Source organism: Neltuma alba, unplaced genomic scaffold (assembly GCF_004799145.2).
Source record: "Neltuma alba isolate B1F8T4 unplaced genomic scaffold, ASM479914v2 tig00011202_pilon, whole genome shotgun sequence".
Taxonomy (NCBI): Eukaryota; Viridiplantae; Streptophyta; class Magnoliopsida; order Fabales; family Fabaceae; genus Neltuma; species Neltuma alba.
In genome coordinates, this window is record NW_021635926.1 from 303,025 (window position 1) to 322,264 (window position 19,240).

The 19,240-nt window shown below is 32.8% G+C and overlaps 2 protein-coding genes across 2 annotated transcripts; one reads left to right on the forward strand and one right to left on the reverse strand.

Annotated features, from left to right (window-relative positions):
* Positions 1-8,722: 8,722 nt before the first annotated feature.
* Positions 8,723-12,218, forward strand: LOC114762263 (receptor-like protein kinase THESEUS 1). Its single transcript, XM_028951726.1, has 2 exons — positions 8,723-9,062; positions 9,248-12,218. The coding sequence occupies exon 2, from the start codon at positions 9,413-9,415 to the stop codon at positions 11,945-11,947; it is 2,535 nt and encodes an 844-aa protein (XP_028807559.1). The 5' UTR covers positions 8,723-9,062; positions 9,248-9,412; the 3' UTR covers positions 11,948-12,218.
* Positions 12,219-13,168: 950 nt separating this feature from the next.
* On the reverse strand, positions 13,169-14,841 carry LOC114762228 (uncharacterized). Its single transcript, XM_028951693.1, has 2 exons — positions 14,592-14,841; positions 13,169-13,973 (listed from the first exon to the last, which is right to left on the reverse strand). The coding sequence occupies exons 1-2, from the start codon at positions 14,821-14,823 to the stop codon at positions 13,186-13,188; spliced, it is 1,020 nt and encodes a 339-aa protein (XP_028807526.1). The 5' UTR covers positions 14,824-14,841; the 3' UTR covers positions 13,169-13,185.
* Between the last annotated feature and the right edge of the window lie 4,399 nt (positions 14,842-19,240).

The window sequence follows — 19,240 nt, forward strand, 5'->3', positions numbered from 1 at the left end:
TTATAATAAGAACAAGAGGAATATTGTAATTTTTGAGGTAAGCATTATCCTATTTCATAAGATTATTCAAACGATGCGTGAAATTTTAACTAACTTTTCCCCCCCTAAAATTATTGTCCCCATCCATTATATTATTTGGACGCAATTAATTCATTTGAATTACTCTTATCATTTTCCTATTTGTTTATTCTATCTCCCTCACTCATAATCTTCGTCCATAATTAAAGATATTTCCAGAAATTTGTTTATTTACTAATTTTAATTACTCTTCCGGTTCTAAATATAAGAACTATTTTGTAGTATAATTTATACTACAAAATAGGTCTTATATTTGGAACGTATAATTTTTAAAAATATTTTAGTGTTAGTTACAGGACTTTTTTCATACGACAGCAAAAATTTTAATTAACACTTTATTATCCGTAATTTGATTATTTGTATTTTATGTATTCATGATAAGAGAAAATAGCAATTATGAGTAGTACTTAGCGCCTCAGCCAAGAAGGCAGCAAACTTGCGGCACCTCAAATATCGAAAAACGGGGGGAGGTGGGGGAGCGACAAAGTCACATTACAATCTGGGCCACACCTTTCGGCTTCACGGGTCATCATATTCAACCACCCCTCCCCTTTTTTCTCGCAAAAAATGAACACACACATAAATCCCCCAACCATCTTTGATCAAATCCACTTGAAGCTTTTGATCAGTCTTCGAATTGAATGCAGCAGCATCAGTCTTCTCATCATATTGACCTCAACAACAACAAAGAAAAAATGATGCAGTTGAGAGGGCTGTGGGGAGCTTTTATGGTTCGCACCATGTTGAGCTGCGCACTAGAGGTTGCCCACTTGATGCGATACACAATTATGCACATCATCCGCCCCACCACGCCACTTCACTTGGTTCCTCCTTCCTCCGGCTCCGTCATAAACACCGCTCTTTAATCTTGTGGCCGGTTTTCTTTTCTTTTCTTCTTCTTCTCTTAACCTAAAAAGTATAAATACTGATTATCTGAGATTATTAGCGGGATTGAAATTATGATCTTTCATTTGCAAAGAAGTATCCGTATCATGGGATTGTAAGGTATTTGACTTGTTGGCTGTTTTCTGAGATTATTACCCATGTGACAAGGAGCATGGCTAAAGTTCGATGAGAATGAATAGAGAATATGTGAGTTAGCTTTTCTGTTAGAAAGATAAGATGTGCGTGATATGTTTAAAAACATAGCCAGGGTTGTAATTCTATTTTTGTTAAACAATTTTAATTACTACCTCTCCGATCCTTAATATAAGACCCTGTTTGACTTTTATTTTGATCCTAAATATAAGATCCCAATCCACTTTGTCTCTCATATTTATACATTTTTTTTCAAAGTAGTCACTCTAACAATGATAGTTCTAATCAATATACTTGATTAGCACAGATATTTTAGGAAATACAACACATATTTAGGACAAATAACTAACTCAACTTACTTTCTTAATCTCCTCAAATTAGTCAACTGGTTCTTATAATTAGGACCGGAGTAGTACTTCTTAAAAATGAGTGAAGAGTAGAAAGGAACACATGATATCCCTTCTACCGGTACTAAGAAATAGAAAAACCACCTAAAATTATTTACTTATCTAGATATTGAGATTCACATGTTCGTACTCAAATTGATATCTAGTCGATCATGTGACAACGGTTCTTGTAGTAGTCATGTCACCAGAATACGTAGTTTATAATGTTAAAATAATTGTGCGTGTGAATAAATAAAATATTTCTCATCCATATACGTTTTGTTGTCTGCTGATCACAGGGCTCAATATGTACGTGATCGGTGATCCATTTACTTTTTGTTTGAATAAATATTGAGAGGGTAAAAAAGATGGACAATGGAAAAATGAAAAAGGTTCAATGAATTGACTTTTTGGTGGGGATATCATGAAGATGGGCTTTTCTACGTTCATCCACAGCCACAACCCATGCCGCCGCATTAATATTTGTTTGAATTTTTTATTTATTTATTTGGCCGAAATATATGCCCACAATTAATGAGTGACACTGATTCAAGGGATAGCTCTGAATCGTGGTGTCAATTTATATCGTATGATGGATCAAAGCAAGCATCTTCAATTTGTATATACTATTTTTTTACTTTGTTTTTTTAATCATTTGATTATAACTTCAACATTCTCGTTGTGTTTTTCAGAAGATAATCATGTTCTTACTGTAATGGCATTGGTAAGCTGATATTGATGGGTTTTTTATTAAAAATTACACTACAAAATAGGTTTTATATTTAGGACTGGATGAGTAATTTTTTTGGGATGCAAATACAAAGGTTGGAACTTCTGTGAAAGCATTTAAAAATACTTGTCAACACGTTTTATGTAAGTTTAGATAAAATTCCTCTCATATACTTATCTTATATTCTATAAATTATGATTAAAAAACTACTTATAAACTATTCTTAACAGTCTCAAAAAGTCTTATTTATAAGCTACTTTCAATATGTTTTAAAAAAGGAAAACCATAAACTTTATTAATTCTCTTTTAAAATTCAACAATTTTTCAACTTTATCTCTATCTAATATATGTTATGACTCATATGAATAAATTCAACACAATAACAAATAAAAAGTAAAATTGTATACCAACACAGAAACTTTTTCTTTCTCCTCCATGAGATAAATAGGACAGGGAGAGGACTTCTCATTATAAGAGTTAGCGGGTAGAATGGAGTTCCGCCTCTGTCTGTCTCTCCGAGTTTCGAGTGAAAAAAACTAGTTTTTTTTTTAATTTTTGCAAAAAGAAAGACTGTCCTTAGTTATTGTTATGTATGCCTTTTTCCTCACCAAAATGAGTAAGTTTATTTTCAAAATAAAAAATGTAATGATGCAAATGTGATGCTATGGTTCCTTCGGCCCAAAAAAATGTAGTGCGGTATTATGGTTCCAATAACGCGCATCTTATATTTAATTAGTTAAATTAGATTAATGAACCTGATAATATGGAAGCCGTATAATTCTATAAGAAAAATAATAAATACTTGAATCATATTTGTGCAAGTATTTTTTTTTTGGCCAAATTTGTGCAACTATGTCTGGAATAGCAAAAAAATTAGCTCAAATTATTTACATCAATTATATCAAGTTCCTTAATCACTATGCATATAATTTTTTTTTTTGGTTTCATATAGGTTTATAGTTAAGCACTCCTCCTCCGGTCCTATATATAAGATCCATTTTGTAGTGTAATTTATATTACAAATTGAGTCTTATATTTAGAACCAGAGGAGTAATATTTTAAAAATAAAATACATAGTCATATGTGATTAAAGAATTTGACATAATCGATATAAAGAACTTGATTTAAGCATTATGCTTGAAATTTTTTATTTTTATTTTTATTGAAAAAGATAAATACGATGCAGCTTGTAACCTACTGGGCCTGGTGTGAGTCGCTGTGGGATTGGATCCCGAGTTGTATATCGGGCCTTTTGGGACGAAAATTAAATAGTTTTGTTATTTGGGCTTAAAGGGTTCCATTAAGGCACCCCTCGCCTAACCTGAAGATTTGCATATTTTTTTTGGTAGGATATTAATATCATAGAGTATTTGATCTAGATTTTTTTTTTGGCCAACTTGACCTAGCTCATCCAAGTTAAATTTAAAGATCCAGATGGATGAACTTTTAATTTTAAATGGATAACGAAGGCGGAAGCAACGCAATTTTTTCAAAAATTTATAATTACAAATTTATATATATAATTTAAAAATTCAAGCCTAACATGATTTTTAAATTTTATAAGCTTAAAAAAACTTCGACTTGAATTATTGAATTATGAATTTTACTGGACTTGCATTTAGGGAAAATTCCAATTAGGTCCCATCTAAGAGAATTAAATACAAAAAGACCTATTCAAATCATGAAATTATTCTGAAGTCTCAAGGAACTTTTTTGCAATAAATTTTATTTGTTTAATCACCAAATTACCCTTCTTCTTCTTCTTCTTTTTTCCCCCTAAGTTTGTATTGACAATTAAAAGAACATTGGTTGACAACTTAGGATGTAAATATTGACAACTATTGCTGCTGGTTCGACAACACATTTTTTCAGTATATCACAAAATGTAAAGCATGAGTTGTCAAACCAGTTGCGATAGTTGTCAATCCTTGCACCCTAAGTTGTCAACCACTGCTTTTTTAGTTATTAATGCAAACTTAGAACAAAAAAAGAAGAAGAAGGGTAATTTGGTAATTAAACAAATAAAATTTATTACAAAAGAGCCCCTTAGGACTTCAGAATAATTTTATGATTTCAATGGATCTTTTTGTATTTAATTCTCTTAGGTGGGACCTAATTGCAATTCTCCCTTACATTTACAGGAATTCTAATTTCAAGATTTCAATTTTTGCGTAAAAATTTCTCAATGAGATAATTATATATATCATGTTGAATTTCATATGATATATTATTTTTGGTCGTAATTATAAGATTTTTTTTAGACCATAAGCGCGAGTTTATAATTAGGATCGGAACTAGTAATACAGTATAGTACTACCTCTGTTTTTTAATATAAGACCTCGTTTGAATTTTATTTTGGTCCTAAATATAATACCCCAATCCACTTTGTCTCTAATATTTATGTATTTTTTTCAAGATAGTCTTTCTAACAATAGTAGTTCTAGCTAATATACTTGATTAGTAAGGATATTTTAGGAAAGACAACACATATTTATCACAAATAACTAACTTATTTTTTTTAATCTCCTTAAATTAGTTAAGTAGCTCTTATAATTAGGAAGAGTGGTAGTAGCATAAAATATTTATTAAAAAAAAGGTTAAATGAGGAATGGTGGGGAGACGAAGCGGTGGAAAGAAAAGGCAAGAAGCATGGCATCAACGACGCGGCTTTGGGAACCGGTTCGGCAAGGCACGACAGTTGTCCCTTTCAAGACCCTCTCCTTAAAACCAATCACTAATCACCATCTCCGTTAATCCCTCTTCTTAAACTCTTAATCTTATACTACCTCCAGTATTAATTATAAAAACCAATTGATTAATTTGAAAAGATTAAGAAAGTAAATTGAGTTAGTTATTTGTTCTAAATATGTGTTATCTTTCCTAACATATTCTTACTAATAAAGTGTATTGACTAGAACTATTATTGTTAGAAGGGCTGCTTTGAAAAAAATATATAAATATGAGAGACAAAGTGGATTGAGGTCTTATATTTAGGACCAAAATAAAAGTCAAACAGGGTCTTATATTAAGGACTGGAGGTAATACCTTTTTAGTTCTATTTATAAGGCAAGAAGATAAGATTTTTTGGGGTCATATTCATAGGATAATAAGAGAAATTTTTTATATGAATATACAAAATTTATTCTCTATTTATTATTGCGTTGACTTTGTTTACATGATGTATAATATATATTAAATGAGGATAAAATTAAAAAGTTACTGAATTTTAAATGAGAGTTAATGAGACTTAAAATTTTTCTTGATCTATGTAAAATATGTTAAAAGTAATTTATAAATAGGACCAGTGGAGTATTAACGTACTACTTCCTTTCATCCATAAACATAGCTATTAGTTGAATGATCGAGTCTCATTTTAAATATAAAATCTCAATATATTTTATCTGTTATATTTATTATTATTTTTTCTAAATTAATATACTTAATGTATAAACTGATGCATGACTTAATATTATGTAGGAGTATTTAGAGAGATCATATTATATTGATTACAATTAACTAATTGGGTATTAAATACTTATTCAATTTTTAATTGTGATCCAAGTCTAACATGGCCTCACCTGTCTTTAACTCTTTATTGTAAAAAATTCCAAAAAAGAGCTCATCATGATTATGAAAAGGATGCACGATGGGGTGGTTGACTAATGACTAATCACTTGAGAAGACAACAATAAATTAAACATTTCACAACATAAAAATCTTGTAACGTTCCACCAGAAACAAAAATTATCTATGAAAGCTGAAAGATGAAAGTGGGTTATATTGAGAATAAGTTAAATTAGATTATTTAGATATAAAACACCTCCAATGAATTTTTTTCCCCAATACACATGAGATTTGAAATTAAAATCTTTACTAGTATAAATAACGTTTTTAACGTCTGTTTTCTGCACCAATTAAAGGGAATTGATTCCAAAAATGCGTGTGATGTCATTTTTTGTAATTAATAAGGTGGTAAACACTTGTCATTCACACATTTTTAAAATAAAATATTTAAATAATTTAATGCATAATATCGTTTAACTTAGTTCACATTTACATCCTCCATTTACTGGCCTCTATTAAAAAAAAAAAAAATCGTATCGTTATCACTTAAGATCCCAAAGACAATTCTCCAACTATAACACTGAGGAAATTTGACTTTAAATTAAATAGTACTCCTCCGGTCCTTAATATAGGACCTAATTGTTGAGTTGGTTTTGGTCCTAAATATAAGACCCATTTATCATATTTATCAATTTTCTCTAAAGTACCCTTATGGATACTCTCTCAACCATAATCAAGTAGAAGAGGGAGATGAGGTATTAAGAAAGATGATTATGGTATTTTAGGAAAAATATGTCACATTTCTTATAATTAACTAACTTACCTAACTTCCTTAATATAATCAAATTAGTTAAATAGATTTTATATTAAGGACCGGAGGAGTAGTATCTAACATTTTTTTCTGGGAAAATATCTAACATTATCACTTGTTCCCTTCCTCCAATATTCTATTTACATAAAAAATATTTCATTAAACTCTACATATAAAAATGAACTATGTCTTGGAGTTAAAAAAAAAGAAAAAGAACTAGTATGTATGTATCAAGATGATCCATGTATTGGTTTCACTAGTGGCATGCACAACCAATCATTGAGATGTCATGATAATTAATGATAATTATAACCATAATCATGCAAGGATGATAGAAAGGTGACACATTAATTAATAGATGAAATTAATTATTATAATATGCTAATAATTTTCTTCAGATAATTCGTAAATGGAAACTGGAAATACAATACGCTAAAATATTTATCGGAATTAATTAATGAATATTGGTAACAGGGGAAAGCCCCCGTTTGCCCACTAAGTCGGGGTAAAAGGGAGAGACAGATAAGGATACGGCCTTTATTTATTCTTTATCACTAATCATCACAGAAATGGGAAAAAAAAAAATTATAGTTCAAGATATTACGTAGTATGCGATATAAAAAATATAGTGTTACTGATAAGAAAAAGAAAAAGAAATGCCTGGTCGCTATGAATTTACAATTTAATTAATTAATAATCAATTTTTTTGGAATTAATTATAACTTAACGTTTTAGTACTTGAGTATTTAGGTAAGTAAGTGCTTCTTTGGTAATAAGAAAAATAAACATATGCAGAGTTATTTATTGTCCATGCATATAAAAAATAACAAAATTAACAAAAAGAGAGTTATCACATTTATTCTAAAATTTTTCTTTTTACCCTGAGTTACAAACTTTTTATGATTTGAATTTATGATTTCACATTTAAGAAAATTTTAAAAGAATTGATTGAAATCATTTGGACAATAAAGTCTTGACTGTTTATTATAATTTCTATGTCCTACTATTCATTTTTGACGTTATGTATAATTTTAAAATAATTGAATTGTTACAAATGTTATATTAATATATATATATATATGAAAAAATCTATTAAAAAATACCTTTGAATTTTAACAATTTAAATTATTCTTGTTTACTACATTTTAATGGCAATTGACTACACTTGAAAAATAAATAACAATATATTTTTATAATAACTTCTGATTTGGGATTTTAAAATGTAAAGACAATTTTCTTAAAAATTTTCCCTTGATATATTCATTACTATTAAAGTACTGGTATAAAAATGATTGATATTAAATTTTTTTTGTACCAACGATATTAAAGTACTATATACATGCGAGATAGATTGGTATTTATATATTTATTATTTTTTTCCCACATAATATTGATATATAGATTCTAATGAAAAATTATAATTTTGCTAGTATTATACAATAAAATCTGGAGGTGTTGGGGGAAAAAAATCTATAAAAAAAAATGTAGGGAGGCGGAAGAAGACAGGGGAAGAGTGACAGAGACGTTGGGTTTGAGACAGTGAGAAGCCATGTGCTTCTATGCGGCGCTTCTTATTCTTGTCAGTTTTTTTTTTTTTGGTTATACTCTCTCTCTTCCTCCATTAACGTCTCTTTTCATTCTTTTGGCCTCAAGCTCTCACATTCACATCAACGTCTTAAACCGCTCCTTCGCACCGTTATTTCTATTTTTCAGGTGAACTTTCCTCTTCTTCTTCACCGAATTCATGGACAAATCTTCAACCTTAAGAATTATATAAAACTAAACATATAAGAATTGCTTCTAACTTCGTCAATGAGCGCCGTCAACCCTGTCCTTCTTGTCCCTTATGAATTTTGAAGCCGCGTTAAAGCGGGTCCCAGAGATCCTTCATCCCAGCGCACCCCCATGTTCTTCGAACCCTTTTCTATGATTTCAACGACTCAAAAATTGTATATTGCAAACAAACACAACCTCCAGTTGGTGTACCTCTCCATTAAATACGACCTTCTTTCATAGCTGATAGATAATAATTACTCTTCTTAGTTGCAGAGTTTTATCATTTTATATGAACTATAATAATCTTTTTCAAAGATTCTCATAGTTTTTTTTGAAATCACAGCGCAATAACTTGAGGGCACAGCTGGATTTTCAGATTCGGATTTTATTTCTCCCTTATAATGGAGGAGGTATAGCAGCCCGCAAGTGAGATTTCGAAGTTTCGTATCCTTTTTCTTCACTTGTGGGGTCCTCTGTTTTTCTTACTCTGTTATTGACAGCCTAATCAACAGCCTGGAAACCTGTGCTTGTACCCACACTAAAAGGCTTCAACTTCATAATGGTCTTCCACTCACCAATTGGGTTCATGTAAATCTTACTTCTAGCTTCAACTCTTTCTCGTCTCTATCATATCTCTTCACCTGGCACCACATTATGCGCATTTTGCTCCTTCCATGAGGTAAGAACTCCTATATAGTTTCAGTCTATTTACGTCAGAAAACTCTAGCAAATAGGATCTGAACTTATCGCGGAGAAGAGCTTGTGTTTTTGAATGGTCTTATGACGTTTTAAGTTCTGTCTACTACTTGTAAAAGTAATGTCTTCTTCTGGGCATTGAGCTGATCAGATCCGGTACTACTGCAGGTTTTGTGTATGTTGCCCACAAACTGCTTGACAATAGGATTTGCAGCGTTTTGCTCATTTTTGACGTAATTCTGAGGTGTCTGTGAATTTCCCGGCTGATTCGTTTTTCTGTGAATCGGGTATTCGGCAACCCGTTTATGGATTAGTGAAGACCCGGAAGTTAAGATGGTGAAGGTGAACATAGTGAAGTGGGTTTCTTTTGTTCTGGTAGTGTTTTTGTTCTTGGTGGATGAGTCATTTGCCTCATACACCCCTCCTGATAATTATCTGATTGCTTGTGGTTCTTCTGAAAATATCACTTTCCAAGGTCGTACTTTTGTCCCTGATTCACAGCACTCTTCATTAGCATTGGAATCTGGGAATTCTGTTGCTGCTGCTAGTTCTAGTTCTCGTGCCCCATTCCCATTATACCAGTCAGCTCGGATTTTCACGGAGAAAGCTTCTTATAGCTTTGAAATTCAGCAACAAGGCCGTCACTGGGTCCGTCTGTACTTCTTCCCTGTTAAAAACCCTAGCCATGACTTGAATTCTGCCTCGTTAACTGTGGTCACTGGTGAATTTGTTCTCTTGAACAACTTCACCTTTAAGAACTACAATGGTTCTTATATGTTCAAGGAGTACGCAATCAATGTTACATCTGATAGCTTGACTCTTACCTTCCTTCCGTCAAATGGTTCGGTGGTTTTTGTCAATGGTATTGAAGTTGTATCAATGCCAAATGACTTGTTTGTTGATCAGGCATTGGCTTTAAGCCCATCAACCCCATTCAGTGGCCTTTCCGAGCTTGCTTTTGAAACTGTTTACCGGTTGAATATGGGAGGTCCTCTGCTTAATGCTCAAAATGATACCCTTGGAAGGACTTGGGAGAACGATCTGAAATACCTTCATGTGAATAGTTCTGTCCTTAATGTTTCAGTTAACCCTTCGACCATCAAGTATCCAGCTGGTGTTTCATCCGAGACTGCACCAAATTGGGTTTATGCCACTGCAGAAACGATGGGTGATGCAAATGTGGCTCAAAATACTTTCAACATTACTTGGGTCTTCCCTGTGGATCCAAACTTCTCTTATTTCATTCGGGCACACTTCTGTGATATTATGAGCATATCTCTCAATAGTTTAGTGTTTGATATGTTCATAAATTCTGATATAGCTCTTGGAGGTTTTGACCTCTCATCCATAACTGGTAACTTGGCTGTGCCTTACTACAAGGACTTCGTTTCCAATGCCTCCACAGAATCGAACACTTTGAGTGTAAGTGTTGGTCCAGATTCAATGGCAGACATGACAAACGCCACCATGAATGGGCTGGAGATAATGAAAATTAGCAATGCATTGAAGAGCTTGGACGGGCTATCTTCAGTGGATGGTCTTCTTCCTAGATCATCTTCGAAGGCGAACAAGATAGGAATAATAGTTGGTGCTGCTGTTGGAGCAGTAACTGCTATAGCATTCGTCGGTTTGTGTTACTACTGCTGCTTTGTGAGACGCCGGTCAAAGTCCACTCAACAAGGTAATTCATGGCTGCCTTTGCCCCTATATGGAAACTCTCAGACCATGACAAAATCAACAATGTCACAGAAGAGTGGGACAGCAAGTTACATTTCTTTAGCCTCGACGAATATTGGGCGTTTCTTCAGTTTCCAAGAGATCCTAGATGCAACCAACAAATTTGATGAGAAGCTGCTTCTTGGGGTTGGTGGTTTTGGGAGGGTTTATAAAGGAACACTCGAAGATGGCACCAATGTAGCTGTCAAAAGAGGCAATCCCAGATCTGAACAAGGCATTGCTGAATTCAGAACTGAAATCGACATGTTGTCCAAGCTTCGCCATCGTCATCTTGTGTCTCTCATAGGCTATTGTGATGAGAGGTCAGAAATGATTCTTGTCTATGAATATATGGCTAATGGACCTCTTAGAAGCCATTTGTATGGAGCAGACCAGCCACCACTATCATGGAAGCAGCGGCTTGAAATTTGCATTGGAGCAGCTAGGGGCCTCCATTATCTTCACACTGGTGCAGCTCAAAGCATAATTCACAGAGACGTGAAGACAACAAACATCCTCTTGGATGACAATTTTGTTGCCAAAGTTGCTGACTTCGGCCTCTCAAAAACTGGCCCTGCTCTGGATCAGACCCATGTAAGCACTGCAGTGAAAGGCAGTTTCGGTTATCTTGACCCTGAGTACTTCAGAAGGCAACAACTCACAGAGAAATCAGATGTGTATTCATTTGGAGTAGTTCTAATGGAAGTATTATGCACAAGGCCAGCTTTGAATCCTGTCCTTCCAAGGGAGCAAGTTAACATAGCTGAGTGGGCGATGACCTGGCAGAAAAAGGGCATGCTTGATCAAATCATGGATCAAAATCTGGTGGGGAAGGTGAGTCCTGCTTCTCTTAAGAAGTTCGGCGAGACGGCCGAGAAATGCTTGGCCGAGCATGGTGTGGACAGGCCATCTATGGGAGATGTATTGTGGAATCTTGAATATGCTCTGCAGCTTCAAGAGACCTCTTCAGCACTCACAGAACCTGAAGATAATAGCACAAATCACATTACTGGAATTCAGCTGACTACGCTTGAGCCTTTTGATAACAGTGTAAGTATGATTGATATGGGTAACTCTGGCACAGATGATGATGCAGAAGATGCTGCCACAAGTGCAGTGTTCTCACAATTGGTAAATCCTCGAGGAAGATAAAATCTTCCTGTGTGTGTTCATGGTCAATTCCAGCCTTGGGCCATCAAGTACAGTGGCCTTTTTTGGCCTCGGAACAAGTTGAGAAGTTCCTGATTGATGAATGGAGGTTTACCATCATTTCTCTATATTTTTTTAATCCTTTTTTTTTTCCCTTGCCCATAAGCAAGTCCTGTAACATAGTAAACTTCCGGGTACAAATGAACCTGTCAGAAATTGCCTGCAAGGTACCATCAAGATTCTGTTGTTCTTTATATAAATCAAAGGAGTTAAACTTCCCTTGTTTTCACACGTTACAATATATGGACCTTGTAAGTTATTTCTTTATGAAATCACTATAGAAAGGGTCCTCTTCCTAGTTCTGATTTCTGATATTTAACTGAGTTGAATTTCTTTCTATTGCATTTTTTCCTATCATACTTGATTATCTTTTGAATAACTACGGTTGCAGATTTCCTATTTATATGACCTGTGAAGGCTAGAAACTCGTCATGTGAAAGAGAAACATCGTGAAAGGAAATAAACCATACACATATTCATATAATCCATTTTCTTTTTCTGCATTGAAACAGATGAGTTCAAACCTTCTTCATGTCTTGGATTAGGTCTGATTTAACTCTGAAAAACTCTCTCTGCCCACACAAGTCCCCTCACCCAAGACACAGAAGGGAGTGGGGCTTACGCAGCACAGCCTGTCGCAGGTCAAGTACGGGATGTGTTTGGCGGTTAAATTTTTATTTTTTTGTATTTATCATCAATAATTTTTATTTGTTTTTATAAAAGCAGAGAAAGGTCATTAGGAAATAAATTATGTGTAATAATATAAAAATAAAAAACTAAAATGATATTAAAGTAAAAATATATAGCCAACGTTTTTTATAAGAAATTCAACAAAAAATCATAAAGACTATATTAAAAAAAATTCAAGTTACTAATAGTCATGAAGAATAAGAATGATAACCATGAAAGTTTCAATACATTTATGCTGTCTTGCATACAGATAATTTAAAACGAAAATTGAGAACATAAATTTGATCTTCTTTTTTTTTTTTTGAAAAAAATTGATCTTTTATATGAAATGAAATTTCTCCATCTTTTTATCAATCATTAATAATAAGGTAAACTAGAGGTTACACATAATTTTTATTCAAACCTCGAAACTTAACAGAGAAATATTTTCTTAATAAATATTCAAACATATAATTATTCCGGAATCAATAATGGTGATTTCCAGATTTTGTTTATCTTCTGCAGACTATGCCATTCCCACTGTTGGCAACACCTCTGCAGTCTAACGTCCCATGCTGCATCACTGGTTCTATCTTTTCTGGGAAAGCTTGAGTAGGAGAGAACAAACACACCCCACAATCTGCAGAAAGAAGTGAAGTTGTTCTGTACTTGTCTTCCCCTCCGACCACCGGCATTGCCACGCCCGGCTTCGCAGGATTCTCGAAATCCGGCTGGTAAGTCCTTCCAAGAACTCCTTCAACTTTAGGTGACAAGCCATGGAACTTAAATTGCACCTCCAGGTGAGCAAAGCAATCATCCTCAGGTATCTGGTAGTTATGGATTCTACTGTCTTCCTTGGTCACAGGAACAACATTGACAGAAATCTCTGCAACTTCAGTAGTAAGCAAGATACTGTTCTTGCTTGAAGTTCTCTCCACTCTAACCTTTTTCTCTCTGGATTCCCAAACAGAGAAATGACCTTCTGGGATCATGAGTTCTTGTCCATTGTAAGAGAGCTTCAAGTGGTCAACTTCATCATCCCAAGTTGCTGCTGGGGTGGCTTCAATGGAGAATTCCTGAGAGTCAAAGAGGATTCCCAGTGCTTGAATCCACGTGTAGTCCCTCGACCGGCTGGCCGGCCGGAGACCGATGAAACGGGCATTGATTTGCAGGTTGGTGTCTGATACCAAGGAGAAATGCTCGTTCTTCCGTCCATGGAAATAAAACACAATCCCATCTGCTCCTACGAAACGAGGGTCCAAGCATGCAGATCCACGCCCATTGCAGTTTGGTTTGCGTCCTGTTTGAAGATTTTCATGAGGAAAAGCAGTTCGTAATCAAATAATAAAAGAATGCAGGGCAAAGCCAGGATTTAATTATAGAGTCCTAGATTAAAAAAAAAAAAAACACATATATGCATAAAATTTACATAAAACCGGCGAAAAACGTGCAGCACTTTTATAACATTATGAAAAGATTGAAAATTTGAGGCCATAACTCCACTAATCCCCCGCCCTTCTACAAAATGGTCTTCATTGTGAGTTCAATTGGAAAACACAGAGGAAAAATTACTGAAAAATTTCCTATCACAAAATTTATTATTCAAAATGTCTAAAAACCTGATTTTTGAGTGGGTGTAACTCCTCTTCAATCTTTAGTTGTATGCAATATATCTTCAGCTATATGCAAATGTCTTTTGTTTTGCACATAGTTAAAGATAGGTTGCACACAACTGAAGAAGAGTTGCACTCATTAAGAAAACATTATATCTATGTCCTAAACAAATTTTATAATGAGGGAATTTTCAGCAATTTTCCCAAACACATAACATAAAGTTTGCATAAATATTGAGGATCAGAAGCATACAATAGAACACTAAGAGAAAAATTGAAAATTTGTGGGGTTGCCAGCCTCTTACTTTTGCATTGAGCCTTGCAGATTGGAGAATCACAATCAACATAGCAGATTTTGGCCTTTGGATCAGAGGGCGAGGAAGAAGGGCACTGAGCTGGGCATTGAATCCTCTTCAAGAAGCATGGGCTCCTTCTGTTGGTGCATGTCTTGGTTTCTGCATTAATCTGCAGCACACAGAATGCAGCCAACAGTATCAGCACCACACATATTGAACCTCTTCTGCTCAACAAATCCATTGCCTTCTATTTCCTCTCTCTCTCTGTCTCTCTCTCTGAGATGCATGGAAAATTAAAGGTGGCTTCCACTTATATATACACTTAGAAATCAGCAAGATGCCATTTTTCTATTCAATTTCATGTGAGTTGGAGGGATGGATGTTAAATGCTTAATGGATTCTTAGCTTGGTCAACACTATTACAAAAAGACCAAAATTATAGTTGACTTTTGGTGCCTTTGAGAGATGGTAAACGCCTTCATATAATATGGAAGCAAATTAAAATGCATGGAATGATTCATTGGGATTATTGAAAGTGACGAAATATATTGTGAAATTGTTAATCCCAAATGCATTGTTTTGGGCCAATATTGCTTCCATAAAGAAGTAATGTAGTTTTATTTTTAAGTTTTGATAATTCTTTTTTTTTTTATCAAAAAGAAATTCTGCGGGTTTCCAGAATAATCTGAAGGGTGATTTTTGGAAAATGATATCAGCTTCATCTTCCCCAAAGACGATGCAGTTATTTTCGCAATATTTTAGACGTCTGATGGAAACAAATTTCAAATTGTTATTAACTACTGGATTCTTCAATACGATTTTATTCCTAGAAATAAGACTAAAACATCCAATTATAAAATATTGTACAGCAAAAATAATAGAGTAGTAACCTAAGCACATTTATTATATTAAAATTTTGATAACAAACTCTTTGATATAATAATTACAAGAAAAATCACTCTCTGTCCCTTATAACAACTCAGAATATAAAAAGTCTCTTCAAATCACAAAAGTATTCTGAAATTCGATGTCCTTCAATGATAAATAAGTTCTGTGTATATTTATCAAAATGTATTTAACTTTGAAAAAATGATCCTTCGTTCCATAAAGAGCAGCAAACTTCAGAGTACGTTAATGTTTCTTTTTTTTTTTTTTGAATGAAAAGCTGATTTACTAATTCAGCAAAACACCCCAGTACAAGGGGAACCAAGGGCTAAAAGTCCTCCTTTCCTTCACCACCGTCCAACTCATAGCTAAGAGTGGGAGGGTGGTCAAGGATACAAAAATTATCATCCATCCTATGAGACATTTTTGCTAAAGCATCGTATGTTAATGATTCAATAGATTTATTTTATAGTAGTATTAGATATTGTTGTGTGGGATCTAAGAGTAATTTTCTCATAATCATATTCTATCATCTTTTGCACTCTTAAGTTACGTTTAGTAGGAAGCAATGAAAATTAGAGATAGGGATTGAAATTGAGACTGAGAAAAACTATTTAAAAAGTGTTTAGTATAAGAGATTATTTGTTATATGATATTAACTAAAATCATGTATGTAGGATTATCTCACCTTTATGGGTTTGACTAATCCCATGTAACAAGCAATTACTCATGTTAAATACTATTTTAATAATTATTTTTAATTGTAATCCCAATCATTATTCTTTATTTTCAATACTTCCTACCAAACGGGATATTAGTTTATATAACTTATATCCCTCAAAGGGTGAAGCATGCCATGCGGCGATTCTTTTGCCCAGCATGTGCCATTGAAGTCCTTAATGGTGCAATGTTTTTTGGCAGGGCTAAAAGGTATCCTTTTCTTTGGCAGAAAATAATATCTTTAAATATTTCTCTGGTTCATCATATAGGTTTAATTTAACCACCGCACAAAAAGAAGTTAGGATGTTATAAAAATTCGTTGTACTTTCCGAACTTACTCTTATCAAAAGCCAACATTATATTAATCATAATAAATTAATTACTTATAAATATTTAATTATACACAGAAATTGAATAAAAAATTAAATATTCTAAATATTATTAAGTTGAACTTATATTTTACATTATTAGAGGTAAGAAAAAGTAACGTACATATTATGAACAGGAAGAGTACATCATACTGAGAGGCTGAGACCATAGGATGTCTGATTTGATCATATCTATTAATTGTCATGTCTAGAAATTCCTATTTAGTGGGCAAAAAAAAAAAAGGAAATTTCTATTTAAAAAAATCATAGCATTTACTGAGTTGGGAGATTTGAAAAAAAAAAAGTTAAAGGCTCCTTACATGGGAGTTTTGCTACTTTCTTTTGTTACTCTTTTTAATGAACCACTTCCTTTTATAATTGTGATATCATTTTGTGTCTTATTTGTTATTTAAAAATTGCATGACAACATTAATTACTATTTTTCCGATTGCACCTTATTTTTACTCATCTTAGAAATTCTGTTTTCTTTTTTAATTTTAATATATGTATAATTTCAACGTAACAAAATAAGAAAGAATTTAAATCCGTCAAATTTCTTAATCTCGCTTGTGGAAGATCTCTTCTTCTGCTTGATCCAATCACTTTTGAAAGTTAATCCAACATTAATTATTAAAATTAAGGGTATATAGGCAAAAGAAACTTGGCACATTAATTGTATTTCTTCTGCTGGCAAAAAAAAAAAATTGTATTTCTCATTTTGACCCTTTCTCTTTGCCAGCGCTCAGTTTGAACCATTTAAAACTTAAATGACAGGTAATAAGAAAAAAAAAAAAAGAAAAGTATCACGGACGAAATTTGAATATTGCATTTTGAGCATCATGGGCGGAGCCTGAGCCAGCCTGCGACCGAGGCTCGTTTGGACTTTGGATTAATATCTGTAAACATAACTTTTTTGGGTTAATATAATCTTTAGTTCTTCAAGTTTGTTATCATTTTGGTTTTAGTCTCTTAAGTTTTACATTATAAATTTTGATTCCTTAAAAGGCAAACTAGTTTTAAGTTTTTGTTTGATTATAGAGACCAATGTTTCAAATGAAAAAAACTTGAGGGACCAAAACTAAAATGATAGTAAATTTAAAGGATTAAAGTTTGTATTAACTTTTTTTTTTTATTGGTGTAGGTACAAGTATTCTCCTTTTGGAGGTATCCTTAGACACTAAATATAAGTATTTTTTTCAGCAATGATTTGAACTTTGATTCACTATATTGTGAGGGACTAACCCCTCATTCTAGACCCAACTTCCTGTTGGTTGTAAAGATAACTTTTATTTTAATTGACTTTTACAAAATGAAAGTGAGATAAGAGTCAATTAATATAATTTGATTTATGTTTAAATAGACTTTTATATAAATATAAATAGGGTGTTTGGAATAGCTTTTCACTTTTTAGAAATAATTTTATATAATTTAAAATAAGTATGTGAAAAGAGTTTTATTTGACTTGAATAAAGATATTTTTTTAAGTGATTATTGTTCGGTAGTTTGACAAAAATTTGTTTCAATGGTATGTTAAAATGTTAGTTTTAAAATGCTTAAATGTGAAGAAAAGCTAAATTGATGGAGTGAAGTTAAAAAAAAATTATTTCAATTTTAAAATGACTTGTAAATTTTAAGTAAAACAATTATTTTGCTTGAAGCACTTATGCGTAACATTTTTGTTTTCAACTGACTTTTAAAACTCCAAAAATCAAATTTAAGATCCCAAACAAACACTGGCTGTTGGGGGAAGGGGGCGGAGAAAGGCCAAAATTAGTTTAAATATTTTTCTTTTTGAGTATTTGTCATGTATAATTTTATCAAACCAAATTCTTATAAAATTAAAATTATGGAGACTAAAATCAACAATTGAAAAAAAGGACTAAAATCAAAATTTAATTAAACTATAAAAATTAATAATAATATTAGCCCAATTTTCATAAAAAGAAACGGGACCATACTCGTCTATGATACTTTTCTGATTCTAAATATAAAATTTATTTTGTAGTGTAAATTATACTACAAAATAGGTCTTATATTTAACACTATAGGAGTATTATCATTCTTTACTTAAATGTGAATTCTTCAATATGATATTATGGGCGCATCAGACACAGTGATTATTACGGATCCAACCGTGAAACGTGGAAATGAAGAAAGAACGCCAACTCGAACAAATTTTTATTAATTAAGAATTTGATTAGAAGCTATTTTAGCCAAATAATCATATTTTTACAATCTGAATTTATGTCTTTCAAAGGGTGAAGCATGTCATGAGGCCAGTCTTTTGCAAAGCATGCATGTGCTATTATTTTGAAGCCCTTTGCCCCTTTGACTATCTATCTATCTATTTATTTTTGCCTAATCAATATATTTTGATATCTCATACGTCAGATTAAAGTCTAGCATAATTGTCATCTATAGAAAATTATTCTACTCCTCCGGTCCTTAATATAGGACCCAATTGGTGAGTTGGTTTTGATCCTAAATATAAGACCCATTTCTCATATTTATCAATTTTCTCTAAATTACCCCTATAGATACTCCCTCAATTATAATCAAGTGTAGAAGTGGGAGGGGGTATTAAGAAAGATGATTATGGTGTTTTAGGAAAAACATGTCACATTTTTTATAATTAACTAACTTACCTAACTTCCTTAATCTAATCAAATTAGTTAAATGGGTCTT

Bases quoted from the DNA above. Each gene is read 5' to 3' on its own strand.
- LOC114762228 (XM_028951693.1), bottom strand. From the start codon at position 14,823: ATGGATTTGTTGAGCAGAAGAGGTTCAATATGTGTGGTGCTGATACTG. The intron at 13,974-14,591 runs GTAAGAGGCTGG...ATCTTCAAACAG, and splicing joins CTGCAAGGCTCAATGCAAAA to GACGCAAACCAAACTGCAAT.
- LOC114762263 (XM_028951726.1), top strand. From the start codon at position 9,413: ATGGTGAAGGTGAACATAGTGAAGTGGGTTTCTTTTGTTCTGGTAGTG.